At 33.7% G+C, this 25,736-nt stretch overlaps 2 protein-coding genes across 5 annotated transcripts in view; one reads left to right on the plus strand and one right to left on the minus strand.

Moving 5' to 3' along the window:
- The window catches only part of LOC127736774 (ARF GTPase-activating protein GIT2-like), a 56,144-nt gene extending 36,432 nt beyond the window's left edge, over positions 1–19,712 (minus strand). For both annotated transcript variants that reach the window (XM_052247365.1, XM_052247364.1), the window contains exons 1-3: positions 19,563–19,712; positions 5,369–5,502; positions 432–544 (exon numbers count right to left, since the gene is read on the minus strand). In XM_052247365.1, coding sequence (XP_052103325.1) covers positions 432–544; positions 5,369–5,502; positions 19,563–19,620 — 305 coding nt within the window. In that variant the 5' untranslated portion in view covers positions 19,621–19,712. The remainder of the gene's footprint in view (positions 1–431; positions 545–5,368; positions 5,503–19,562) is intronic.
- Positions 19,713–19,899: 187 nt separating this feature from the next.
- Positions 19,900–25,736, plus strand: part of LOC127736775 (ankyrin repeat domain-containing protein 13D-like) — a 36,220-nt gene continuing 30,383 nt past the window's right edge. For 2 of the 3 annotated variants that reach the window (XM_052247367.1, XM_052247366.1), the window contains exons 1-3: positions 19,900–20,216; positions 23,555–23,690; positions 25,127–25,251. In XM_052247367.1, the coding sequence (XP_052103327.1) occupies positions 20,121–20,216; positions 23,555–23,690; positions 25,127–25,251 (357 nt within the window). In that variant the 5' untranslated portion in view covers positions 19,900–20,120. The remainder of the gene's footprint in view (positions 20,217–23,554; positions 23,691–25,126; positions 25,252–25,736) is intronic. The other variant, XM_052247368.1, reaches the window with a different exon arrangement.

Genomic DNA, 25,736 nt, shown 5'->3' on the forward strand with positions numbered 1-25,736 from the left:
ATTTCTTTAATTTTACGAAAATTGTTACCCACGAAAATAAATGATTCCACAGTATTTTTTCATAGATTTTGTATGGTAAATATTAATTCTTCTAATGGAAGAAAAGGAAATAGCATGTCCACTCCACAGAGTAGGGTACAGGGGACCATCAGCAAGCTTTACAAACTCTGACCATTGTAGTGGACGAGTGAAAGTGACAAAATCTGCCTACTCTGTATTTGCCTAGATTAGCTAGCAGTACCTGTGGTAATGTTTCTTTTAAATGTTTTAGACTGTTAAGTATGTGGTGTGTCTGGATATATCCTGGGGATAAGTTTTTTCTGTGATTGCTAAGTGAGAGGTTGTGTGGTAATGACTTTACTTGGTTTCAGGGTCCAGGTAAATGTACCTTTTTCCTCTGTTAACTCTTTAAATAGTAAAGCTATACTTACTGCACTTGGTCCCTTGGGCCTGGTTTCTTTTTCCCATGTTTACTCTGTGAAGGGTCCAATAATGAATGTTCCCATATACTGTTGGCACCATGATTTGCAAGATGTTGTACCATCTACAAATAAATTGCAACTGTTTTACATACTGAAATTACAGCAATCTTGTTAATGATAATAACCAATATTAATAAAATGCTCCGCAGTGCGCAGCTTGATACGACCGCAGAGGTCGAACCCTGAACAGTTGGGGCAAGTATGGACACAACATTCAAGCTTGATATAGCTCTGAATTTGGATTGTGATTAAATATTTGACACAGCATAGGTTTCTGACACAGAATGAATGTGGTCTAAGAACTTAAAAATTTTAAATTGGACATTCACCTATTATGGTCCAATATCCAAAATCTAAATACATGGTTAGATTCAGCATATCAAAGAACCCCAAGAATTCAATTTTTGATGAAATCAAACAAAGTTTAATTTTGGACCCTTTTGACCTCAATGTGGACAAAGTTGATAACGGGGCCCAAAAATCAAAAATTTAAATACATGGTTAGATTCAGCATATCAAAGAACCCCATATATTCAATTTTTGTTGAAATCAAACAAAGTTTAATTTTGGACCCCAATTTGGACCAACTTGAAAACTGGGCCCATAATCAAAAATCTAAATACATGTTTAGATTCAGCATATCAAAGAACCCTAAAAATTCAATTTTTGTTAAAATCAAACTAAGTTTAATTTTGGACCCTTTGGACCTTAATGTAGACCAATTTGAAAACGGAACCAAAAATTAAGATTCTAAATACACGGTTAGATTCGGCATATCAAAGAACTCCAATAATTCAATTTTTGATGAAATCAAACAAAGTTAAATTTTGGACCCTTTGGACCTCAATGTGGACCAATTTAAAAATGGGGCCCAAAATCCAAAAACTTAATACACGGTTAGATTCAGCATATTAAAGAACCCCAAGAATTCAAGAATAAAACCCCATTGAAATTGATCAAGAAATAAGCAATTTATACGAAGTATCTTCTTTTGCACAATACTGTGCAATTGAATATTTCTTGCTATTGTGCAATACTGTACAATTGACAATTTCTTGCTATTGCGCAATATTGTGCTATTGGATATTTCTTGCTATTGCGCAATACTGTGCAATTGAAGATTTCTTGCTATTGCGCAATACTGTGCAATTGAAGATTTCTTGCTATTGTGCAATACTGTGCAATTGAAAATTTCTTGCTATTGCACAATACTTATCATATAATAATTTACACATCCTGTTTGGTGTGTATCTCCTACCATATCATTATTATTTGCTTTTAAATATTAATCAGAAATAACCAACTTAAAATGGAAAATTTTAAAAGAAAAAAAAAAGGAAAAAAAAAAAAAAAAAGAAAAACAAAAAATCCCCCCTCCCAAATTTTTTGAACCCCCTTATGATTCATCACCCCAAACTCAATACCAGCCTTCCCTTTGTGGTATGGTACCTTGCAGTACAATTTCAGAGAGATCCATACACTTGAACACAAGTTATTGTCTGGAAACTAGAAAAATGCTTATTTTTGGCCCCTTTTTGGCCCCCAATTCCTAAACGTTTAGGGCAATTACCCCCAAACTCAATTCCAGCTTTCCCTTTGTGATATGGAACCTTGTAGTACAATTTCAGAAATATCCAAACACTTACACACAAGTTATTGTCATGAAACTAGAAAAATGCTTGTTTTTTGCCCCTTTTTTGGCCCCTAATTCCTAAAATTTTGAGGCAATTACCCCCAAAATCAATTACAGCCTTCCCTTTGTGATATGGAACCTTGTGGTACAATGTCAGAGAGATCCATACACTTACACACAAGTTATTGTCTGGAAGTTACAAAAATGCTTATTTTTGGCCCCTTTTTGGCCCCTAATTCCTTAACTGTTGGTACCATAACCCCCAAAATCAATCCCAACCTTTCTTTCGTGGTATTGAACCTTATGGTAAAATTTCATGGAGATCCATTCACTTAAACTAAAGTTAGAGTGCGAAAACCAATGTGTCTTTGGACGACGCCGGACGACACCAGACGACGACGCCAACGTCATACCAATATACGACCAAAAATTTTTTAATTTTTGCGGTCGTATAAAAATTCCTCAGAAATTTCTGTGCATAATAATTTTTCACATTTTGTATTTAAGTTAGTAATGTCCAAATACATCATGTTTTAAAGTGCATGGTTTTTGGTATAAAATTAACATATTTCTGCCCATTCTATCATTATCTGACCAATAATGTTTTTTTTTCTGTATATTTTTTTGTAAGACATTGCTGAACATTATGAATTTAATGCATAGAAACCAAACATTTTGTTTAGGCTATGGTAGTTATTTCATTAATGGTTGATCATTTCAAACATGTCAAAAGCTTATTATAAGAATTTTTCTGTGAACCAAACTTGTTTCAGACTGATGAAAGGAAGGACAAATGGATGGACACATGCATCACTGTATTTCCCCTCTTCGACCTCTTTATGATGGTCATGGAGGTATTAAAAAATGCAATTTAAAAGTAGTATCTCTAAGAATCTCTAGCAGGATGGCAAGTTTGACAGCTGGAAAATTAATGTAAGAGTGTATGAGGACCGTGTATCATTAAAAAAACAGCAGAGAATATAACTTGACAAAAAATTCCATGGTATTTTGATAATTTTAAGAATTTGACTTACTGACAATAATGTGGGACTCCATTGTCCCTTGTTGAGTGATTTTATCTACTTACAGACAATAATGTGGGACTCCATTGTCCTTTGTTGAGTGATTTTATCTACTTTCAGACAATAATGTGGGACTCCATTGTCCCTTGTTGAGTGATTTTATCTACTTACAGACAATAATGTGGGACTCCATTGTCCCTTGTTGAGTGATTTTATCTACTTACAGACAATAATGTGGGACTCCATTGTCCTTTGTTGAGTGATTTTATCTACTTACAGACAATAATGTGGGACTCCATTGTCCTTTGTAGAGTGATTTTATCTACTTACAGACAATAATGTGGGACTCCCTTGTTGAGTGATTTTATCTACTTACAGACAATAATGTGGGACTCCATTGTCCCTTGTTGAGTGATTTTATCTACTTACAGACAATAATGTGGGACTCCATTGTCCTTTGTTGAGTGATTTTATCTACTTACAGACAATAATGTGGGACTCCATTGTCCTTTGTTGAGTGATTTTATCTACTTACAGACAATAATGTGGGACTCCATTGTCCTTTGTTGAGTGATTTTATCTACTTACAGACAATAATGTGGGACTCCATTGTCCTTCGTTGAGTGATTTTATCTACTTACAGACCATCATGTGGGACTCCATTGTCCTTTGTGGAGTGATTTTATCTACTTACAGACAAAAATGTGGGACTCCATTGTCCTTTGTTGAGTGATTTTATCTACTTACAGACAATAATGTGGGACTCCATTGTCCTTTGTGGAGTGATTTTATCTACTTACAGACAATAATGTGGGACTCCATTGTCCTTTGTTGAGTGATTTTATCTACTTACAGACAATAATGTGGGACTCCATTGTCCTTCGTTGAGTGATTTTATCTACTTACAGACCATCATGTGGGACTCCATTGTCCTTTGTGGAGTGATTTTATCTACTTACAGACAATAATGTGGGACTCCATTGTCCCTTGTTGAGTGATTTTATCTACTTACAGACAATAATGTGGGACTCCATTGTCCCTTGTTGAGTGATTTTATCTACTTACAGACAATAATGTGGGACTCCATTGTCCTTTGTTGAGTGATTTTATCTACTTACAGACAATAATGTGGGACTCCATTGTCCTTTGTTGAGTGATTTTATCTACTTACAGACAATAATGTGGGACTCCATTGTCCTTTGTTGAGTGATTTTATCTACTTACAGACAATAATGTGGGACTCCATTGTCCTTCGTTGAGTGATTTTATCTACTTACAGACCATCATGTGGGACTCCATTGTCCTTTGTGGAGTGATTTTATCTACTTACAGACAATAATGTGGGACTCCATTGTCCTTTGTTGAGTGATTTAATCTACTTACAGACAATAATGTGGGACTCCATTGTCCTTTGTGGAGTGATTTTATCTACTTACAGACAATAATGTGGGACTCCATTGTCCTTTGTTGAGTGATTTTATCTACTTACAGACAATAATGTGGGACTCCATTGTCCTTCGTTGAGTGATTTTATCTACTTACAGACCATCATGTGGGACTCCATTGTCCTTTGTGGAGTGATTTTATCTACTTACAGACAATAATGTGGGACTCCATTGTCCTTTGTGGAGTGATTTTATCTACTTACAGACAATAATGTGGGACTCCATTGTCCTTTGTTGAGTGATTTTATCTACTTACAGACAATAATGTGGGACTCCATTGTCCTTCGTTGAGTGATTTTATCTACTTACAGACCATCATGTGGGACTCCATTGTCCTTTGTGGAGTGATTTTATCTACTTACAGACAATAATGTGGGACTCCATTGTCCTTTGTGGAGTGATTTTATCTACTTACAGACAATAATGTGGGACTCCATTGTCCTTTGTTGAGTGATTTTATCTACTTTCAGACAATAATGTGGGACTCCATTGTCCCTTGTTGAGTGATTTTATCTACTTACAGACAATAATGTGGGACTCCATTGTCCTTTGTGGAGTGATTTTATCTACTTACAGACAATAATGTGGGACTCCATTGTCCTTCGTTGAGTGATTTTATCTACTTACAGACAATAATGTGGGACTCCATTGTCCTTTGTGGAGTGATTTTATCTACTTACAGACAATAATGTGGGACTCCATTGTCCTTTGTGGAGTGATTTTATCTACTTACAGACAATAATGTGGGACTCCATTGTCCTTTGTTGAGTGATTTTATCTACTTACAGACAATAATGTGGGACTCCATTGTCCTTTGTTGAGTGATTTTATCTGTGAAATGTGACGACCAAGACTTCTATGTACACTACAACACTCATCACAAATTAGCACTCCACGATTTATAGAGGCCCATGTGGGATCTGTAAACAAATTTACAAAATATACAATACTATTCTGGTTTAACAAACCCTCATTCTCTAAACTAATATGAGTCATTTTATGCACTGTATATTATAGATACACATGTAGATTTATTTGATCAAATATCAACATAAAACATTACAAAAATAGTATAAACATTAGCAGACATGTAAACATAGTAATTTTTACTAAAATCATAAAATCTTTTTGATACCTAATCAGGATTGCCCATGACAGCCATACAGCTTATTTCCAATGAGGTCCATTTATGTTAGGGCTAGAATGGACCTCATTGGAAATAAGCTAAGAAATTATTGAGAGCTTTTTGTTATCACGAATAATAAAGAGACTAATATGTTTTGGAGTTTAGTATGATGTCCATTTTCACTGAACTAGTGCACATTGTTGTTTAGGGGCCAGCTGAAGCCCGCCTCCGGGTGTAAGATTTTCTCGCTGTGTTGAAGACCCATTGGTGGCCTTCGGCTGTTTTCTGCTCTTTGGTCAGCTTGTTGTCTCTTTGACACATTCCCCATTTCCATTCTCAACTTTACTGAGTGAATATTGGAATAGTAAGAACTGCTATACTGATACCTCATACATATATTTGTGTGAAGCTTTTCATGCATTTGCAATAAATATTCTCACATGTTGGTCTGTTATGTCAAAATCACAAGAACAAATGTGTGCAACACTTTCTGAATTTACAGCATGTACAGTATATGGCGTTTTCTAGATCTGATTCTTGATTATAACCTGAGATGAATTATTCAATGTAAAATGAAGGTCAATGTAACTCTATTTTGCTTAGTACTTCTTCACAATCAAAGATATGCATGTTTCTAAGACTTGAACATGTCATCTATAAATTTATATATATGTCCTTCTGTTAAACTCATTTTGAAATTGTCTAAATTTTTTTACATTTGTCATTTTGGGGCCTTTTATAGCTGACTATGCGGTATAAGTTTTGCTTATTGTTGAATGCCGTACGGTGACCTATAGTCATCATAGTTGTAAACTTTTATGTCATTTGGTCTTTGGTGGAGAGTTGTCTCATTGGCAATCATTGGAGTTTAGTATGACGTCCATTTTCACTGAACTAGTACACATTTTTATTTAGGGGCCAGCTGAAGCCCGCCTCCGGGTATGGGATTTTCTCGCTGTGTTGAAGACCCATTGTTGGCCATCGGCTGTTTTCTGCTCTTTGGTCGGGTTGTTGTCTCTTTGACATATTCCCCATTTCCATTCTCAATTTTATACCACATCTTCTTATTTATATATCTCTCTCCATAGATAGTAAAATGTGTACGATATAGGTATTTTTGTTAAATGTTATTACAATTAATGTACCTAGCTTTAACCAGGAGCTCATTAATATAGGCAATACAGTGCCCCGCAATTGTTTACATTTGGTCTATGTTGGAAAGTTGTCTCATTTTTATTAAGGATGTAGTCAGTTCAGGTTCGGACTCTTTGGGTTTTTTCTACGATACAGGGTAAAATATTTCGCCCCATATCACCCACTTTTCTTTTCATAAAAGACTTCAATAGCTCATAAAAGGTCATTACCAAAATCTAAGCAGATCCTATATATATTTCTTTTCTTATGATTTGAATCCCAAATAATGCCAATGCTAAATATAAAGTGAAAGTCCGAGTCAGCCTTTTCCTGCCATTTTTTTTAAATCAAATAAAAGTATATCAAAAATAAGTCCCATAACCTATCAATATTTTTTTAGCTTATTTTGTTTCCTTAACTAAAGCTCTTCTGGTTTTAATATAGTATCAATTTTAAATTCCAGATTTCTAAAATTTTATCTGACTACATCCTTAAAAATTTCAAACTTCCTTCCAATCCTTTAAAGTGAAACATGGGCAAAGGATCTGTATTTTAATCAGATTGATGCTGGTGATTAACTCAGGGGAGATAACTTATTTCATTATCAGTATGTGAGTATGAGTTATCTCCCCTCAATAACATCTGCTGTAATTAACAATGTTTTGTCCTGCATAGATGCACTAATTACAGTTTACATAAAACAAGCAGATGCAAAATATCTGAGTACAATGCATTACCTCCTACTGACACTTACATCATGTCATGTATATAAAATGTAGTACAGTCTTGCTCAACAATGTTCAAACTCTTCAATTAGCATTTTTTAAGCAAACATGTATGTTAAGCTTTCAAGAATATTAAAAATAACATTAACATGATTAAATAATCCACAAAACATGTCATTGGCATTTGCTTAAAACATTAAGTAATGTTCATTATTTTCTTAACTACTGCTATACAAAATTATTCCCCTTTTATAATTTTGTGAGCTTAATACTAATAATTACCCTCCCCCCCCTCCCCGACATTTCTCCTCTTTTTTTTCAGTTGTTTTTTTGTTTGTTTTACTTTTAAAATACTGCATGGTAATTGGTTTGTTAAATCTATTTATACCGTTATTATCTGTTACTATACATAATATACATTTAAGACTTCCAATCATTTGCTATCTTTTTTATTAATAAAAACATACAATAAGTTCTGGTGCCATGTTGCAGCATCTCTAATCTATAGGATCAATGATGATAAGATATGCCACAGTTTTTCATCAAAATATATGGATTATAATTTTGAATCAAGAAAATTTGGAAAAAAGCCCACTTTATCAATGGTAGAACATTGATTATAGATGAAACATGAAATTGTATGATAAAAAGAAGATAAAAATCTTTCTCATGTAGCTAAAAAGTTGTAAGTATACACAGATACATGTGCTAATGCAGTAACTGTGAGAAAATAGCTCCCTCTTTGTGTTGGAATAAATGGAGATAAGAATCGACATTATGAAACAGCAACTACACAACACATTAACCAAAATAAACATTAATCATCATGTATCCTATTCTGACCAGCCCTTGGTGACTCCTGCATCTAGTCAGCTAATTATTGTTCCATGTACACTAAACATGAAAAGAATGCTTATCTGAAGTTAATTACCTTATTTGGACCATTATGAAAAGTACATCCTATACTTTTAATCACTTTAAAAGCGGAAACACTGTTTTGTTTCAATAAAAAAACCTCCATTAATGTAATATAACATTTTCCCTATGTATGGGGTATGGGGATTCTCCTACGTGTATACACATTCTGGTACATGGTAAATAAATGAAACCTATGGAGGATACCTAAGGGACAATTAAAACTCATAAGTAGAAGAGAGTTAAACAAAACCATGGAAAACAAGAAAAACAACAAAAAAACAAAAAAAAAAAAATTTAGAAAGGTAAAAGTGACACCACCTAAATTCAAACTTGATCTGTGTTTCGTATGGACTGATGGACGGATGTACAGACGGACAAGGGTAAACTTAATGCCCCCTCCACTACGGTGGGAGCATAAAAACAGTCAATAAACACTATATATAACTAAAGGTCAAGGTACAGCCTTCAACAATGAGCATATAATCCATACCCCATAGCAAGCTATAAATGGCCTTGATAGGGCATATGAATAGTACATGTATTAATTATAAACTAATGTCTGATGTTTGAGTTATTTGAATTAATACTGTACAAATTAATGTGTAGTTTGAATGTTTCTAATGATTGTATTGATTTCCACTCATGGTTCTCTATATAAAAAACAATGTTATTGTATGAAAAGCAAAAAAACATTTATTAACATGTAAAGCAACATGTGTGAATATAAAGTTTGTTTGAAAAAGTAAACAATTTATAAAAAGTAGTTTTGCCAACATGTGTTTAGGTCAAACAAAATAAAATGCTCCGCAGGGTGCAGCTTGATACGACCGCAGAGGTCGTACCCTGAACAGTTGGGGCAAGTATGGACACAACATTCAAGCTTGATACAGCTCTAAATTTGGATTGTTATTAAATATTTGACACAGCATAGGTTTCTGACACAGAATGAATGTGGTCTAAGAACTTAAAAATTTTAAATTGGACATTCACCTATTATGGTCCAATATCCAAAATCTAAATACATGGTTAGATTCAGCATATCAAAGAACCCCAAGAATTAAATTTTTGATGAAATCAAACAAAGTTTAATTTTGGACCCTTTTGACCTCAATGTGGACAAAGTTATTAACGGGGCCCAAAAATCAAAAATCTAAATACATGGTTAGATTCAGTATATCAAAGAACCCCATATATTCAATTTTTGTTGAAATCAAACAAAGTTTAATTTTGGACCCCGATTTGGACCAATTTGAAAACTGGGCCCATAATCAAAAATCTAAAAACATGTTTAGATTCAGCATATCAAAGAACCCTAAAAATTCAATTTTTGTTAAAATCAAACTAAGTTTAATTTTGGACCCTTTGGACCTTAATGTAGACCAATTTGAAAACGGAACCAAAAATTAAGAATCTAAATACACGGTTAGATTCCGCATATCAAAGAACCTCAATAATTTAATTTTTGATGAAATCAAACAAAGTTAAATTTTGGACCCTTTGGACCTCAATGTGGACCAATTTAAAAACAGGGCCCAAAATCCAAAAACTTAATACACGGTTACGGGTAGATTCAGCATATTAAAGAACCCCAAGAATTCAAGAATAAAAACCCCATTGAAATTGATCAAGAAATAAGCAATTTATATGAAGTATCTTCTTTTGCACAATACTGTGCAATTGAATATTTCTTGCTATTGCGCAATACTGTACAATTGACAATTTCTTGCTATTGCGCAATATTGTGCTATTGAAGATTTCTTGCTATTGTGCAATACTGTGCAATTGAAAATTTCTTGCTATTGCACAATACTTATTATATAATAATTTACACATCCTGTTTGGTGTGTATCTCCTACCATATCATTATTATTTGCTTTTAAATATAAATCAGAAATAACCAACTTAAAATGGAAAATTTTAAAGGCAAAAAAAAAGGAAAAAAAGAAACCCCCCCCCCCCAAATTTTTTGAACCCCCTTATGATTCATCACCCCCAAACTCAATCCCAGCCTTCCCTTTGTGGTATGGTACCTTGCAGTACAATTTCAGAGAGATCCATACACTTGAACACAAGTTATTGTCATGAAACTAGAAAAATGCTTGTTTTTTGCCCCTTTTTTGGCCCCTAATTCCTAAAATTTTGAGGCAATTACCCCCAAAATCAATTACAGCCTTCCCTTTGTGATATGGAACCTTGTGGTACAATGTCAGAGAGATCCATACACTTACACACAAGTTATTGTCTGGAAGTTACAAAAATGCTTATTTTTGGCCCCTTTTTGGCCCCTAATTCCTTAACTGTTGGTACCATAACCCCCAAAATCAATCCCAACCTTCCTTTCGTGGTATTGAACCTTATGGTAAAATTTCATGGAGATCCATTAACTTAAACTAAAGTTAGAGTGCGAAAACCAATGTGTCTTTGGACGACGACGACGACATACCAATATACGACCAAAAATTTTTTAATTTTTGCGGTCGTATAAAAAATAGTGTTTTAGGTTATAATTCTACTATTTTTTTTCATAAATATATAGGGACCACCAGAATTTCTAAAAGAACCAATACAAATTTGAGTTTAGGATTTGGAGGCATTCAAAATAGGCAAATCCTAAATGCAAGCAAATTTTTTTATTTACCTACATGTATGCAGAGTTCAGTGAGTCATCTTGTAGCCAGAAATAAACAATTTTTTAGCAGTGGCCGGCCAGATGTTATATTCTTTATTTACCATACCAGTCAGACAGGAAATATAAAAATTTCTATCTGTGGCCTGATTTTATATATGTTTTATCTACCACATCAGTGAGACAGGAAATATACAAATTTCTATCTGTGGCCTGATTTTATATATGTTTTATCTACCACATCAGTGAGACAGGAAATATACAAATTTCTATCTGTGGCCTGATTTTATATATGTTTTATCTACCACATCAGTGAGACAGGAACATACAAATTTCTATCTGTGGCCTGATTTTATACATGTTTTATTTACCACATCAGTGAGACAGGAAATATACAAATTTCTATCTGTGGCCTGATTTCATATATGTTTTATCTACATCACCAGTGAGACAGGAAACATACAAATTTCTATCTATGGCCTGATTTTATACATGTTTTATTTACCACACCAGTGAGTCAGGAAACATACAAATTTCTATCTGTGGCCTGATTTCATATATGTTTTATCTACATCACCAGTGAGTCAGGAAACATACAAATTTCTATCTGTGGCCTGATTCTATACATGTTTTTTTTACCACACCAGTGAGTCAGAAAACATACAAATTTCTATGTGTGGCCTGATTTGTTTTATCTATCACACAGATCTTATCATATGATAAACCAATTACACTTCTAATCATGCTAATTAAGTTTCCTGGGTAAATACGATGTAAATATATAAGTTTCCTGGGTTAAGTATTACATGCCCTGTTTTATAATTAAGCACACTTCCTCGATAATTATCATGTATTTTTTTTCAAGGAAACACATGTAACAGAACAATTGTACACAAGCTGTGTATTCATCCACAACAACAAACTCCTCCAGGCAATGTTGACCTTTTGGGTTCACTTCGAAGACTGATTTATGACCTTTTGGGTTTAAAGGCGCATTAACTTTCACTTTGACAATACAAGATTAAATAAGTAAAGTATGTTCTTTCTTGGCTTCTAACATTTACAAGAACAGAATGTTAAATAATTATTCATTATATGCTTTCAGTTAGGTTCGATTTCATGAAGAACTGCCTCATAGGTCTCATAGTAGTTTGTGAGCCTCACATGGGGGACTCACATGGGCTTAAAACCAAAGACCAGGTCAACCAAAACTTGAACATTTGTATTTGCTGCTTCTCCGCTAAGCACATGTCATTAAGGAGCAAGAGCATAGCATGGTCAGCTCGTAGTCTGAATAATGTATCTGAAATATTTGTCACGGAAATCATCATATATCACGGTTTATACAAAAAATTTGAATCTAAAAATAATCGATGTACACATCAAATGTTTACTACTGACACTGCTTCAAGTTGGAAGATGTTAAGAAATTTTATGTGTACAGTCAATATAAATAAGAAGATATGGTATGAGTGCCAATGAGACAACTCTCCATTCAAGTCACAATGTATAATAAATTGCTTCGCCGAGCGCAGCTGGATACGAACGCAGAGGTCCAACCCTGAACAGTTGGGGCAAAAATGGATACAATATTCGCGCTTGATACAGGTCTGAATTTGGATTGTAATAAAATATTTGACACATAATAGGTTTCTGACACAGAATAACTGTAGTCAAAGAACTTAGAATTGGTTATATGATTTGAATATATATTCAATTTTTTGCTTTTGTGCAATACACTTTGCTGTTGCAAATTGACCCACCCTCCCACCACAAAAAAAAATAAATAAATTTACCCCCCCCCCCCCCACACACTTTTTTTTTAATTTCTGAAATCTGAAATGAGAAAAAATTAACCCCCACAATTTCTTTTAACCCCCCCCATCAATTTTTTTTTTCACCTCCCCCCCCCCCCTTTTTCCCTCAAGATATGGTCATAATCTCAATTCAAATTTCCAATGGAATTTGCAACCATCATTACCCATTTAAATACATCATAAAAGTCTTAAAATAGAAAATGACATACATAATCATAGCTAAAATTAATATTCCTAAATAGTAACTTCTAAAAATAAATTGACAGCTAATCATCTCAAGACAATACAACATTTCTTTATACACAATTTTAAAGCAGTGTAAGGGAGATAATCAAAACGTTGTGTTTGGATTGCCTCCCTTACACTGCTTTTAAATTGTCTTAACCCTTTCCCAGACGAATCCCGGTTTACCAGAATTCACGCTTCAGAAAGCTGACGATGAGTCCCGGTTTACCAGGATCGGAATACCTCTTTTACATTTCCCGCTAAAAACATTGGAAACACAAGTTATCTATCTTTGTTGAATACCGGGATGAAAGTGTAAACATGGCGCTTCCGTTTGTTGAAAACCGTGTCGAAATCAGATGAAATTTACAGATTTTACTAGAATTTGAAATAAGGAAACATTTTTTTTGAAAGAATATGGAAGAATTGAAGCCAGACTAGTATACTTTTTTGACATAAAATGCCGTTTTATGTACAAAAACACTTGGAATGGACATCGTTCAGTGTAAGGAATTTGTACAACCTTGTTGAATTTTTCAAACTTTTGCAGTTTTGGGTTAAATGATTACGATTTGGGGTCAAAAAGTTGAATTTCAAGAATTTCATCTCTCTAATGCCGAAAATTTGCAAATTTTGATTTTTTATGAAGACAAGAGTGCACACGCTGAAATGTCTCGCCTTCTTTACTAAACATTGATTTTATGTTGATAGTCCTAAATACAAAGCTTTACTACAAGTAACACATAAACTTAACATGATCCAAGAAAATGAGGTCAAGGTCAGATAAACCAAACGAGAAATACATGTACACCTTACAATCATTCAATAAACCAAACATGGTTGACCTATATAGCTATTGCTTATTGTTTCTAAGAAACAGTCTTAAACAAGAAAACTTAACATTGACCAATGAACCATGAAAATGAGGTCAAGGTCAGATGAACCATGCCAGACAGACATGTACACCTTACAATCAATTTAGGCATTAAATATAGTTGACCTATTGTTTATAGTATCTAACATGTCTAAGAAACAAACTTAACCATGAAAACTTAACATTGACCAATGAACCATGAAAATGAGGTCAAGGTCAGATGATACCTGCCAGACAGACATATACACCTTACAATCCTTCCATACATCAAATATAGTTGATCTGTTGCTTATAATTGAAGAAAAACAGACCAAAACATAAAAACTTAACACTGAGAAATGAACTGTGAAAATGAGGTCACGGTCAAATAAAACCTGTGAGTCTGGCATGTACATCATAAAATATTTCCATACACCATTTATAGTTGACCTATTGCATATAGTATTAGAAAAAAAGACCAAAACTCAAAAACTTAACTTTTGACCACTGAACCATGAAAATGAGGTCAAGGTCAGATGACACCTACCAGTTGGACATGTACACCTTACAATCATTCCATATACCAAATATAGTAGACCTACTGCTTATAGTATCTGATATATGGACTTGACAACGAAAACTTAACCTTGTTCACTGATCCATGAAATGAGGTTGAGGTCAAATGAAAATTGTCTAACGGGCATGAGGACCTTGCAAGGTATGCACATACTAAATATATTTTTCCTATTACTCATAATAAAAAAGAAATTAACATTACAAAAAATGTTGACTTTTTTTTCAAGTAGTCACTGAACCATGAAAATGAGGTCAAGGACAATGGACATATGACAGACGGAAACTTCGTAACATATAAGGCATCTGTATACAAAGTATGAAGCATCCAGGTCTTCTAGCTTCTAAAATATAAAGCTTTTAAGAAGTTAGCTAACGCCGCCGCCGGATCACTATCCCTATGTCGAGCTTTCTGCAACAAAAGTTGCAGGCTCGACAAAAAAATGATCAAAACATTAACAAAACTGTGTCCATGGTGTAAGTGAATAATATAAAGACATAAATAACTACAGACAAGTTTTTATTGATATTCAATATGAAGATCTCCCACTTGTGTCATAATAGCCAGGGAAGCCATCGTCTCAGAGTAGCTTCTGTCAGGCCGGCTATCAGTGAAAGGGTTAAGTAATTGTCCATTAACCAGGCAACCCTTGTTTTTCCCCCTTTTTTGCCCCTAATTCGTAAATGGTTTGAGCCATAACCCCCCCAAAGAAAATCTGAACTATCCCTTTGTGGTATGGAAACTTGTGGTATAATTTCAGAGAGATCCATGTACACCGTTCCACAAGTTATTGTCTGGAAACTAGAAAAATGCTTATTTGGGCCCCTTTTTGGCCCCTATTTCCTGAACTGTTAGGACCATAACCCCCAAAATCAATCCCAACCTTCCTTTTGTGGTTATAAACCTTGAGTTTAAATTTCATAGATTTCTATTTCATTATACTAAAGTTATTGTCTGGAAACCAACTGTCTTTGGACGACAACCACGTGATACAAATATACGACCGCAAAATTTTTTGAGGTCGTATAAAAAGTTAACAATTATAGGTCAAAGTACAGCCTTCAACATGGAGCCTTGGATCACACCGAACAGCAAGCTATAAAGGGCCCGAAAATGACTAGTGTAAAACAATTCAAACAGGAAAACCAACAGTCTAATCTATATAAAAAACGAAAAACGAGGAACACCTATGAACTACACCAACAAACGACAACCACTGAACAACAGGCTCCCGACTTAGGACAGGTGCATAATAATGCAGCTTGTTTAAACGTTTTAACAGGCGCCATCCTTCACCCTAACCCGAGACAGTAGTGTAACATTACAACATGAAAAGACACACTATAAAATATCAATTAAAATGGCTTAACTCGATCAACAAGACATTTAAACAAAAACGAGAAAACATACACTGATGAAATAAGTTTGATCTATGACACAATACTGTATTAAGAGACCACTCAAAGGAGAGGGCAAAAGTGGTCTCTTAATACAGGTAGTCTTTGAATACAGGTCCCCCAATTTGAATAGAAGGAAGCATTTATGTGTATCTCAATGTTTGAACGTACTAATGAAAGTACACAATACGGTATTGGTCTCGAATGTATATCCGCTAGGACTAATTATGAGAACTGTTCATTATGTAGATAAATTTTTCTTTGCCTTTTTGCATTTTCGTCAAATTTTTTTCATATATCACTAGCAAATGACTAGACAAGGTTCTTGTTATATTTTATCCATTTTAATTCTTGTGAAATTACCCTAGGGTGCAGACTGCAGAGCCTTCAAATGTTCTCAAGAATTTTTATATTAATTGTCTCACTATATATGTAACTCAGGCAACAGTATTGCTTCTCAGCTTGAGAAAAGACTCCATCACAAATTTGAGAATACGTTTTATTCAATTAAAAATATAATTTGATAGCTTGTTCCTTATAACAATACTAACTATATTGTGTAATCATCAACTTCATCATTGCCATAGTAAAATAATAAATAGTTACTTAAAAAAGGAGGGTTTAGCATGTTTAGTGACATATTTGATTCATGGTAAATGGAATTTGCACATGAAAAATCTGTGTAAATTTCACCGATGATCAGAGGAATATTTTTAGTAAATAGTTACATGTACTTTTATAAATTGTGACTTGGATGGAGAGTTGTCTCATCAAGCTCATTGGCACTCATACCACATCTTCTTATATCTAAGTATTGTTGATTTATGACATTCCAAAAATCAAAAATCATTTCTCAATTTGATCTACAGGTCTTATAACTTTATTAAACAAAAACAAAGTTTGTATTATCAGCTTGGGAATTGGCTTGTACATCTGTCAGTGTGTATGTAAGGATTTGTTGTAAAGCCAGTTGAAAGATTTGTTTAAGATCAAAGTCATTTGAAAAATTGCTTATTATTGTAATAGTGTTGATTAAAGTTGATGGTACTAACTTCTGCAATACATATGTTTTTAGTATAATTATGCATAAACAATGATAAACTTACAGTCCACATTATTAATATAAACTTTAAACTTCTACAGCATCAAATTTAGACATTAAATAGGTCGCCCATATTGGTGGGGTAACTGCCGGCACTGGCATGTGGCATGGAAAAAAGGGGGGTACTATCTGCGATTGCTGGGTCGGTGAGGTCACAAAAAAGGAAGCCATCATTTTGATAATTACTATTCATATTGTCCATATTGTTCATGAAGGGCTGGCTGGACATGTAATTGTTCATCAGAAATGTTTGTTGTAAACATGCAACCGCCATGATGGCGGACAAATCAAACACACCCACATTTGGCTCAACTTTACCCTTTGCTTTTTATTCGCTTTTTCTTTGGTCGACAGGACTCTTGTGGTGAAGCCATTTGGAACTAACAAATTATTTTAATACGTGTACCATTATACTGCTCAGTCTTCTAAAATAGTTACTGTCTACATTTTTTCAGAGCCGGTGTAAATAAACTGCCATACAACAAGGGAGATAATTGATTATTAATATATACTTTAAAGTTTAAGTAATTCTCTTCACCACCTGACCACAATGTTTCATGCATATACAGATATATACTATGTATACAGATATAAACTATGTATAGTAATTCTGAAAAATACAATGATACCTGCAGAATTCTAAGCTGCAACCTCAGGATCTAAAGGCATTACACTAGCTAGCTGCTGAACCATACTCTTAGGTCCTTATGAAGTTTTTTGACAATTTGCAGTTTGTCAAATGTTCAAAAAATTCATAAGGACCTAATATATGATACCGCAGCTATGCTATGCACTAACTGACTGAGCCTAAAGATCTTTCCTTATTTAACAGAGTTAGATTCCATTTGAATCCCTAGATACAATTGTATACAACATAGTCAAGAAATATTATGGTATTTGTCGGACACAAGATGATGTTTGACACAAATGTAGCTGTTAATATACACCTTATCGCTATTTGGAAATCTGTCCCGCTTGAACTATTGACGTCATACAACAATCACTTTTCCATTGCAGTGATCGGGAAGGACGTGCGCCATGCGCCAATTGCGCTTTTTGACCAGAAATGGCGCATAGAGTGACAAATGTAAGTGCCCATGTGGCGCACAATATTTTTCACTTCGTTTTGAAACGTTTAGATATCCTAAAATGGATTTCCCATCGTGTTTCGTGTCGCCATGTGTGTGTGTACAAAACTGTGTAGTGTTAGCTCCAACGATAGGAGCACCGCCTGTATATTTTTGGGACGTCTCGGGCGTTTTCCTATGGTAATAACACTAACATGCGGTATAACTGATTACCGAAAAAAACGTAATTAGTTTAAACATATTTATTTATAGTGGATTGGAAAACAAGTTATTGCAACTTATATTAATTCCTTTCCAAAAAACGTTTTTAACCATCATTCATGGTATAAATTTTTATAAACAACTTAAAATTTGTGAAATTTGGCTAGTACAGACGAGATTTTTTTTCTCTAATTATAATCTTTAAAGTAAGCTTGCTATTTTGATTGAAAAACCCAAAAGCCTTTTTATGAATTAAGTATTTGTCTCCACAAAAGGCGCTAAAATGTCCTTGTCAATTTTTGGTCTTTGGCTCGTTTGAATATTTTGTAAACATGCCATTTCAGCGAATTTTTGTTGTCCCTTATCAATTAACGAAACTCTCTACTGTTATTTCTTGTCATCGTGATGATGTTATAATAATACAAGAAGTGCAGAGGAAATGTCAGAAACGTCCTCTAATACGGAACGTCTGGAATAAAGGATGGCAATCGTCGAAGACCCAAATGTAATGTAAAAAAAAACATGAACATGAACAAGGCAACAGTACCAGTTTTAACATTGTAGATAAAGGTTATCGTAAATATTGCCCGGTTTTGGAAGAAATTATTCATTGAAATTGAAATTACAAAAGCACAGGAACAATATCCATGATATCAATTAGAATCATACCAGTAACCACTACCTCTTTGCTGAAATATACACTTTTTCTTTTTCTTTTCATTGTAAACGAATGGCCCACACATTTGACAACATGGCCCATTAATTCTAAAAATGGCCCATTGAATATATGTTTGGGGGGCCCTGGGCCCATAGAGAAAAAATCCTTCCAGATCACTGCATTGTGGCATCAGATATTTTGTATTATGAAGTCAAAATTTTACGGGAACCTTTGTGATGTCCAGTAATAGCGGACAAATAGCGATAAGGTGTATTGTAAAAACTTACAAATTAGTTCAAGGATTAACACAATAATTTAATTAAACTTACAACACCTTCAATTTTAACCCGTCAATCATCATCATTGTACCACATCATCACCCTTACTGCAATCATCATCATTGTACCACATCATCACCCTTACCTCAATCATCATCATTGTACCACATCATCACCCTCACAATATATACATTATCAAAAATCAGGAAGGAGAAAAAAGTAATTTTTAATTAAATTTATGGACCGAGAAATTCTTACCTGGGGCGGAGCAATCCGCACACACCTCTGTGGCGGTCCTTCCTTTCACCCTGGACATGAAAACTAATGCAGATGAGTAAGAATCTGCATAAAAACAATTGAAAGAGATGACTGTTTACTAAAGATTCATCACACAATAGTGTACTTCCATTTTGATCAACAGTTTCGTACATATGAAAGCTAATTATATTTTACAAATGTTAACACAGATTTGTTTTATTTTCATAAAATATAATTTTTCATAACTTTAATTTCTATTTTTCATGAAAAAAATTACAAAATAGAAATTTAATACCAAATCGCAGTTTCGTATTTTCTTTTTTATGTCGTAAAATAGGAAAAAAAATGTGTTTTTTAAGATATTTTTTTTGCAAATAGTTCTTAGAGCTATTTATTTATTTCTGCTACCTTTACCTATATTCAAAGAGCTGGTATTTTGTTTGATAAGTAGTGTCGTAAACCACACGGAAGAAGATTTATAACCGACCACAACAAATGAGTCATATTTTCGTCTGTCAAAATGTATTTTCAAAGTGAAGAGAATAAGTTTTAGACAGAATGTCAGCTAAGACATTAGGAGAACAATTCCCACTTCACTGGCTAGTTTGGGATAACAATTTTAGTGAATTAGACATAGAGTTGGCAAAGGACATTGTGAGTACAGTATTGATTTCTGATGATTTTTGATTTTAATAGAAAGTGATTAATTTCTTCCTCATTACTAATTCACTAGGTCAAAATCTGTTGTTAGATCAGTTACTGGGTTCTCTAGCCAAAGTTTTGAATTAAGTCTTTTCGTACAATTTGTGATTTTACTGGGATCCATATTGGATTTTTTTTAGCCCTTTATTTTTTTTTATTTATAGATATGCATATGTGCAATCAATTTAATAATCATGAGGCAGGTGTTGCATGTGAAAGAGGACACAGTCCTTATTAAAGAATTTTATTTTTATTATATTGTTGTCACTATTCTTTTAGACTTTTTGGTAATCAGATATACAACTTAGCTGGAAATCATATGCGCTAAAGTTTTTAAACTGATTATGCTATTTTTGCTTTACAGAAAGTCAACATACCTTTGCTAACTGGTACCATTCCAAATACTAAATTTAAATTAGGACAGTCTATCCTGAATTTGGCGGTATTAACTTGATTTTCATTCCTCATCCCTAATCAAAGAATAAATAAAGAATTTATTATTATATTATTATTATTATTATCCCAAATTTATATAACGAGAGAGAGGCGAAAGGTACCAAAGAGACATTCAAACAAACAAGTCGAAAATAAACTGACAACGCTATGGCTAAAAAAGAAAAAGACCAACAGACAAACAATAGTACACAAAACAAAACATTGAAAACTAAAGACTGGGCAACAGGAACCCCACCAAAAACTGGGGGTGATCCCAGGTGATTTTGAAAGGTAAGCAGATCCTGCTCCACATGAGGGTATGAATGCCCTTTACCATTTGTTTACCGTCAGGGGCAAGGGTCCTTAAACGGTCATATTTGCCAGTCATGACCTCAACTGAAAGCTATTTGTCCTAAACGAAAAATTGGGAATTAGGACAAATTTTATTTTTTTACAGAAATAATTTCTGTCATTTTATTGAGATCAGGTTTCTTAATCGCCATTTTGCACTTGTTTTTGTTTTATAATCCCTTTCTGTAATAAAACTGCCAGTCCAGTATAGTTTGATAATCATTATATCTATATTAATGCCTTCGTGAAATATTGGCTACTGATCGCTAATCACTTTTTACCTGTGTTTTTAATTCACACCTGACATTGATCACAAGCTCAGACCTAATATCATAAAGAAATTAAAATTCCATGACAACTGTATTCCAGGGTTCTCACTAAGGATTTTTGAAGATGAGTCCAGGGACTCGTCATTTTTGGCCATGGTGAGTCCAACAGTAAGAAGAAGATATTTTATTGCAATATAATTTATCATTTTAGTCTCCATGACCTAATTATAGAGCAATGAAATAACATTAAATTCAAATTACTTTAAACTTTTGCTATAAAATGATGATATGTGTGTTCAGTTTATACAAAATATTTCAATCTTGATGCATCTTTGGACACACCAGTTTTGAAAATGGTGAGTCTAGACAGATTTTCATGAGTCCAGATGGACTCGCCTTAGTGAGAACCCTGTATTAATTATTTTCAGCAAAGACATTCAATTATTCTGATTTAAAATTCAAAACTTAATTAAATTTACATAGAAAAAAGTTATTTTTCATGAGTAACACATGTGCTTTATTTACTATGTTATATGCATGAGTGAAATTGTCTTCTCTACTTAATCGTAAAATGCAAAATGATTTCATGCTAAATTAAACGAGTGCAACTATTATCTGTTATATTCAAACACAGCAAAAATTCCGGTTTTAATTTCGTCTTCAAAATTGAAAGAAACCATGAACGTTAGCCATGTCTGAGAAATTACCTTTTTGAGTCATTAAATCATTTCAATTTTAAACTGGTCTTGAACGTTTTTAGAAAACTGGTAAGTAAATGTGATGAAACAGTCAATACAAGTTCGTTGATGCTATGAATATCTACTCTAGTGTGATGACGACAATTTGAAAAAAAGCATCAACTTTTAAGTCATCTGAAAATAACCGCAATTGTGTGAAAAAATTTCCAGATCCTTGGTCAGGTGTCAAACAGTCATTTTCGTCTACTGTTAGCGTTAAATTGGTTAAATTTTATCGTGATTGGTCAAAATATCCTTATCGTGATTCGTCATAGGTCTAAAAAAATTATCTGTTATCGTTATTTTTGGGAAGAATTAAACATGATTCGTCAAAATCAGCATGATCAGTCGAATTTTTTTATCATCATAGATAAACAAAAATGATTAATGTACATTTTATCGTCATGCACCAAAAACTACTGTTAACATCATTTGGCAAGATTTTTTACCATTATTTGTCATGAAGGTATATACCCCCATTATGACCCTCATATTATGGATATCAAATCTTAAAGCAAGCCACATTCTGGATTTTCTTATTTTCAACCTGAAAAATTTGTTCATTGTTGTTGGTTTCCCATTTTGAACTTTTCCCAAGGGAGATAATGTTTTCATCTCCTGATTATTGAGGGCATTGTTATCAAGCAAATATTTGAGCTTGTATGGGACTTTCTAGCTGTAGTCCTCTATCTGTATGTCAGCTGAATTGTGAAAAAAAGTGGTGGACGAATTATCACTGGCAAGAAAGTTTTTATCCCGCCTTTGATGGAAATTATGGTTAAATTCAGAGGCTGGTTGACAAAATTAAACAATAGGGATATCACATGCCTTTTAAAGTTTTTGCAAAGTGCAAAATAGAGAACGCAAAGGTGGCCTGAATGAGGTTTCATGACAATAAAACAAGGTTCAATCTACCATTTTCTACATTCATGACATAAGGAAATGCCTGTACTAGGTTAGGAATACTAGTATGACAGTTGTTCCATTCGTTTGATTTGTTTGAGCTTTTGATTTTGCCATATGATGAGGGGCTTTCTGTTTTGAATTTGCCTTGGAGTTCGGTATTTTTGTTACTTTACTTTTTTCAAGGCATGCAAGACCGTCCAACTTCATTAGAAGTACTTCACAGCTCAAAACACTTCCAAGTCTGTCAGCGTAACTTCTTTGTATGATCAAATGATTAGTAACTGTAGACGGTCAACTATTCATAAGACTTTTTCCTTGCTATGAGTTACATTAGACTTGCAGAAAAGGAATCAAGTTTAATAGTTCAATGAAATTACTTGAATTACAACTGGTGACACATTTTTGCTGTATATCAGACAATTGTTTTCATTGTTATAACACAATACACCAACTTTTTGAAGAAAGTGGAGATAACTCTTGTATTGTTTTTACAATAGCTGCTGTCCTTTCTGTATTAATGTTAACTCTATAGGGTTAAGTACTTGACTGTACATATAATACAGTCATATTGTTTATTTCTTCATCTATTCAGCATAACAAAGAATTGAAAGATCCCCGCGGAAGGACACCTCTCCATTTGTCTGTATGTCTGGGTCATGTGGAGAGTACTAAGACACTGCTTAGATATGGAGCCAATGCAAATGCTGAAAATAAAGGCTATTGGTCAGGTAAGTTTATGTATGATCATGATGATTGATGTAGGGTAAACTTTGATGTAAAATCAAGATAAAAATAAAGCTGTGGTCTGGTTGTCAATGAAACAAACACCTAAAACAGACCACATGACCAATAGACAAGAATTTTAATAACTACAGGTCACCGACAGTCTTCAACAAACAAAAATCAACCAACCTATTGTAGGAATGGCTACTTAGTAAAGTATAAATGCAGATACAATAAACATGATAAATGAAAGTTATTGATAAGAGGTGTTCCAGTTTATTTATGTATAGGACTAATGATAATGTCATGAATGTCAAAAAGTGATAGATATTGGTCAGGGTTTGAGTTAAGATACCTAACCATGCTTGAAACTACTTCATAGTTAAAAAAATGAAATGTTTATATTGAATATATGGTAAAGAATTCCTTGTAAAAATGTCAGGATCAGTGCTCTTTCATGGTCTCTGTTAAATTTATTCACAACTTTTTTTTAGACTATTGGTAATTTGTAGAGCTGATTGAATATACACACCTGAATTTTGCTGAATACCTTATGCTGACCTCTAGATGTCTCTTGATTTTTTGTGTCATTGGGTTGTTTAATTTTTCATTGATATACATGTATAACCAACACCTCATATTATTCATGTGTATATTATATTAATCAGTGTTAATAGCACATCAGAAGTCCGGACTATTACACATTGTATTCAAACCTAAGGGAGTACGAATAATAAAGAATAACAGTACTGTAGTTGAAGAGTTACCACTGTCAATTGGTGATTTAAATATAGTAAAAAAGATATTTCCCTATTGATGGCGACAACTCTTCAACTACAGTACTGTTATTCCTATACTAATGCCAGATTACAAAATGAAATGATATGTTAGAGCTTGAAAAAATGCTTGAATTAATATTTGAACATGTTGAAATAGAATAAAATTCTGTGAAACTTCATGATGTTGTTAAATTTTAGATTTTATTGTAGTAATCGAACATTTGTAGATCCAAGAAATTCAATATGGAGACTCACTCTTTAGTTACAATATCTCAGCACAGGGGCGCTTACGTATCATGGATGTTTTGGGGCGGAAATATATGCCAGTCGACTGGTATGTCTTATACATAATGTTAATAGGTCCGCTATTAACACAATGTATAACTCATACCAGTCGACTGGCATATATTTCCGCCCCAAAACATCTATGATACGCCAGTCGACTGGTATGCGTTATACATAATGTTAATAGGTCCGCTATTAACACAATATATAACGCATACCAGTCGACTGGCATATATTTCTGCCCCAAAACATCTATGATACGCGCCCCTGTGATCTCAGATATGGATTTGATGGTAAATTTAATTTTAGCCAATGAAAAAAGTTGTATAAGAATTACATTTTGTTATTCAGGGTATTTGAAACCTTTTTTTTTATAGTGTTACATGAAGCAGTCAGTACTGGTGACCCAGAACTAGTACAGATAGTACTAAAGCATAGGGACTATCAGAGATACAGTAAGAGAACTGTTGGTGTTCCAGAACTTCTACAGAAACTAAAAGAGGTATGTATAGAAGGACAGGGGGGGGGGGGGGGGGGTACTTATAAAGTGAAAAATGGAATTGAAACAAAATGAAATATAGCGAAACGCAACGAAATATAATGAAACAAAACGAAATGGAAAATGAAGGAATGTAATACAACGAAATCAAAGCGAAATAATATATTTTTAGCCCAATAGCACTTAAGAATCTGACCCTTTAGGTTTATGCAATTGTGTGGTGCTCTTGATAGTTATCATTGTTACAAGCACGTTCAAACAGTATATTTAAGATGAAAGGAAATACCCCTATGATATCTTAATTAATGATTGCAAATTAATTAATTGTTTATTAAAAGACTGCATACTTTTCTACAACCCTGTGTGGACGTGCAGTACTTGTAACGTACAATATAACACTTTGATGTTTTAAGAATACTTTTTAAGGGCTTTGTCTTTGATCCTGTCGGCTCTCTTTACATGCTTTATATGGGTAAGTTGTGAGCCTG

The sequence above is a fragment of the Mytilus californianus genome, unplaced genomic scaffold, assembly GCF_021869535.1.
Source record: "Mytilus californianus isolate M0D057914Y unplaced genomic scaffold, xbMytCali1.0.p SCAF_36, whole genome shotgun sequence".
Lineage (NCBI taxonomy): Eukaryota > Metazoa > Mollusca > Bivalvia > Mytilida > Mytilidae > Mytilus > Mytilus californianus.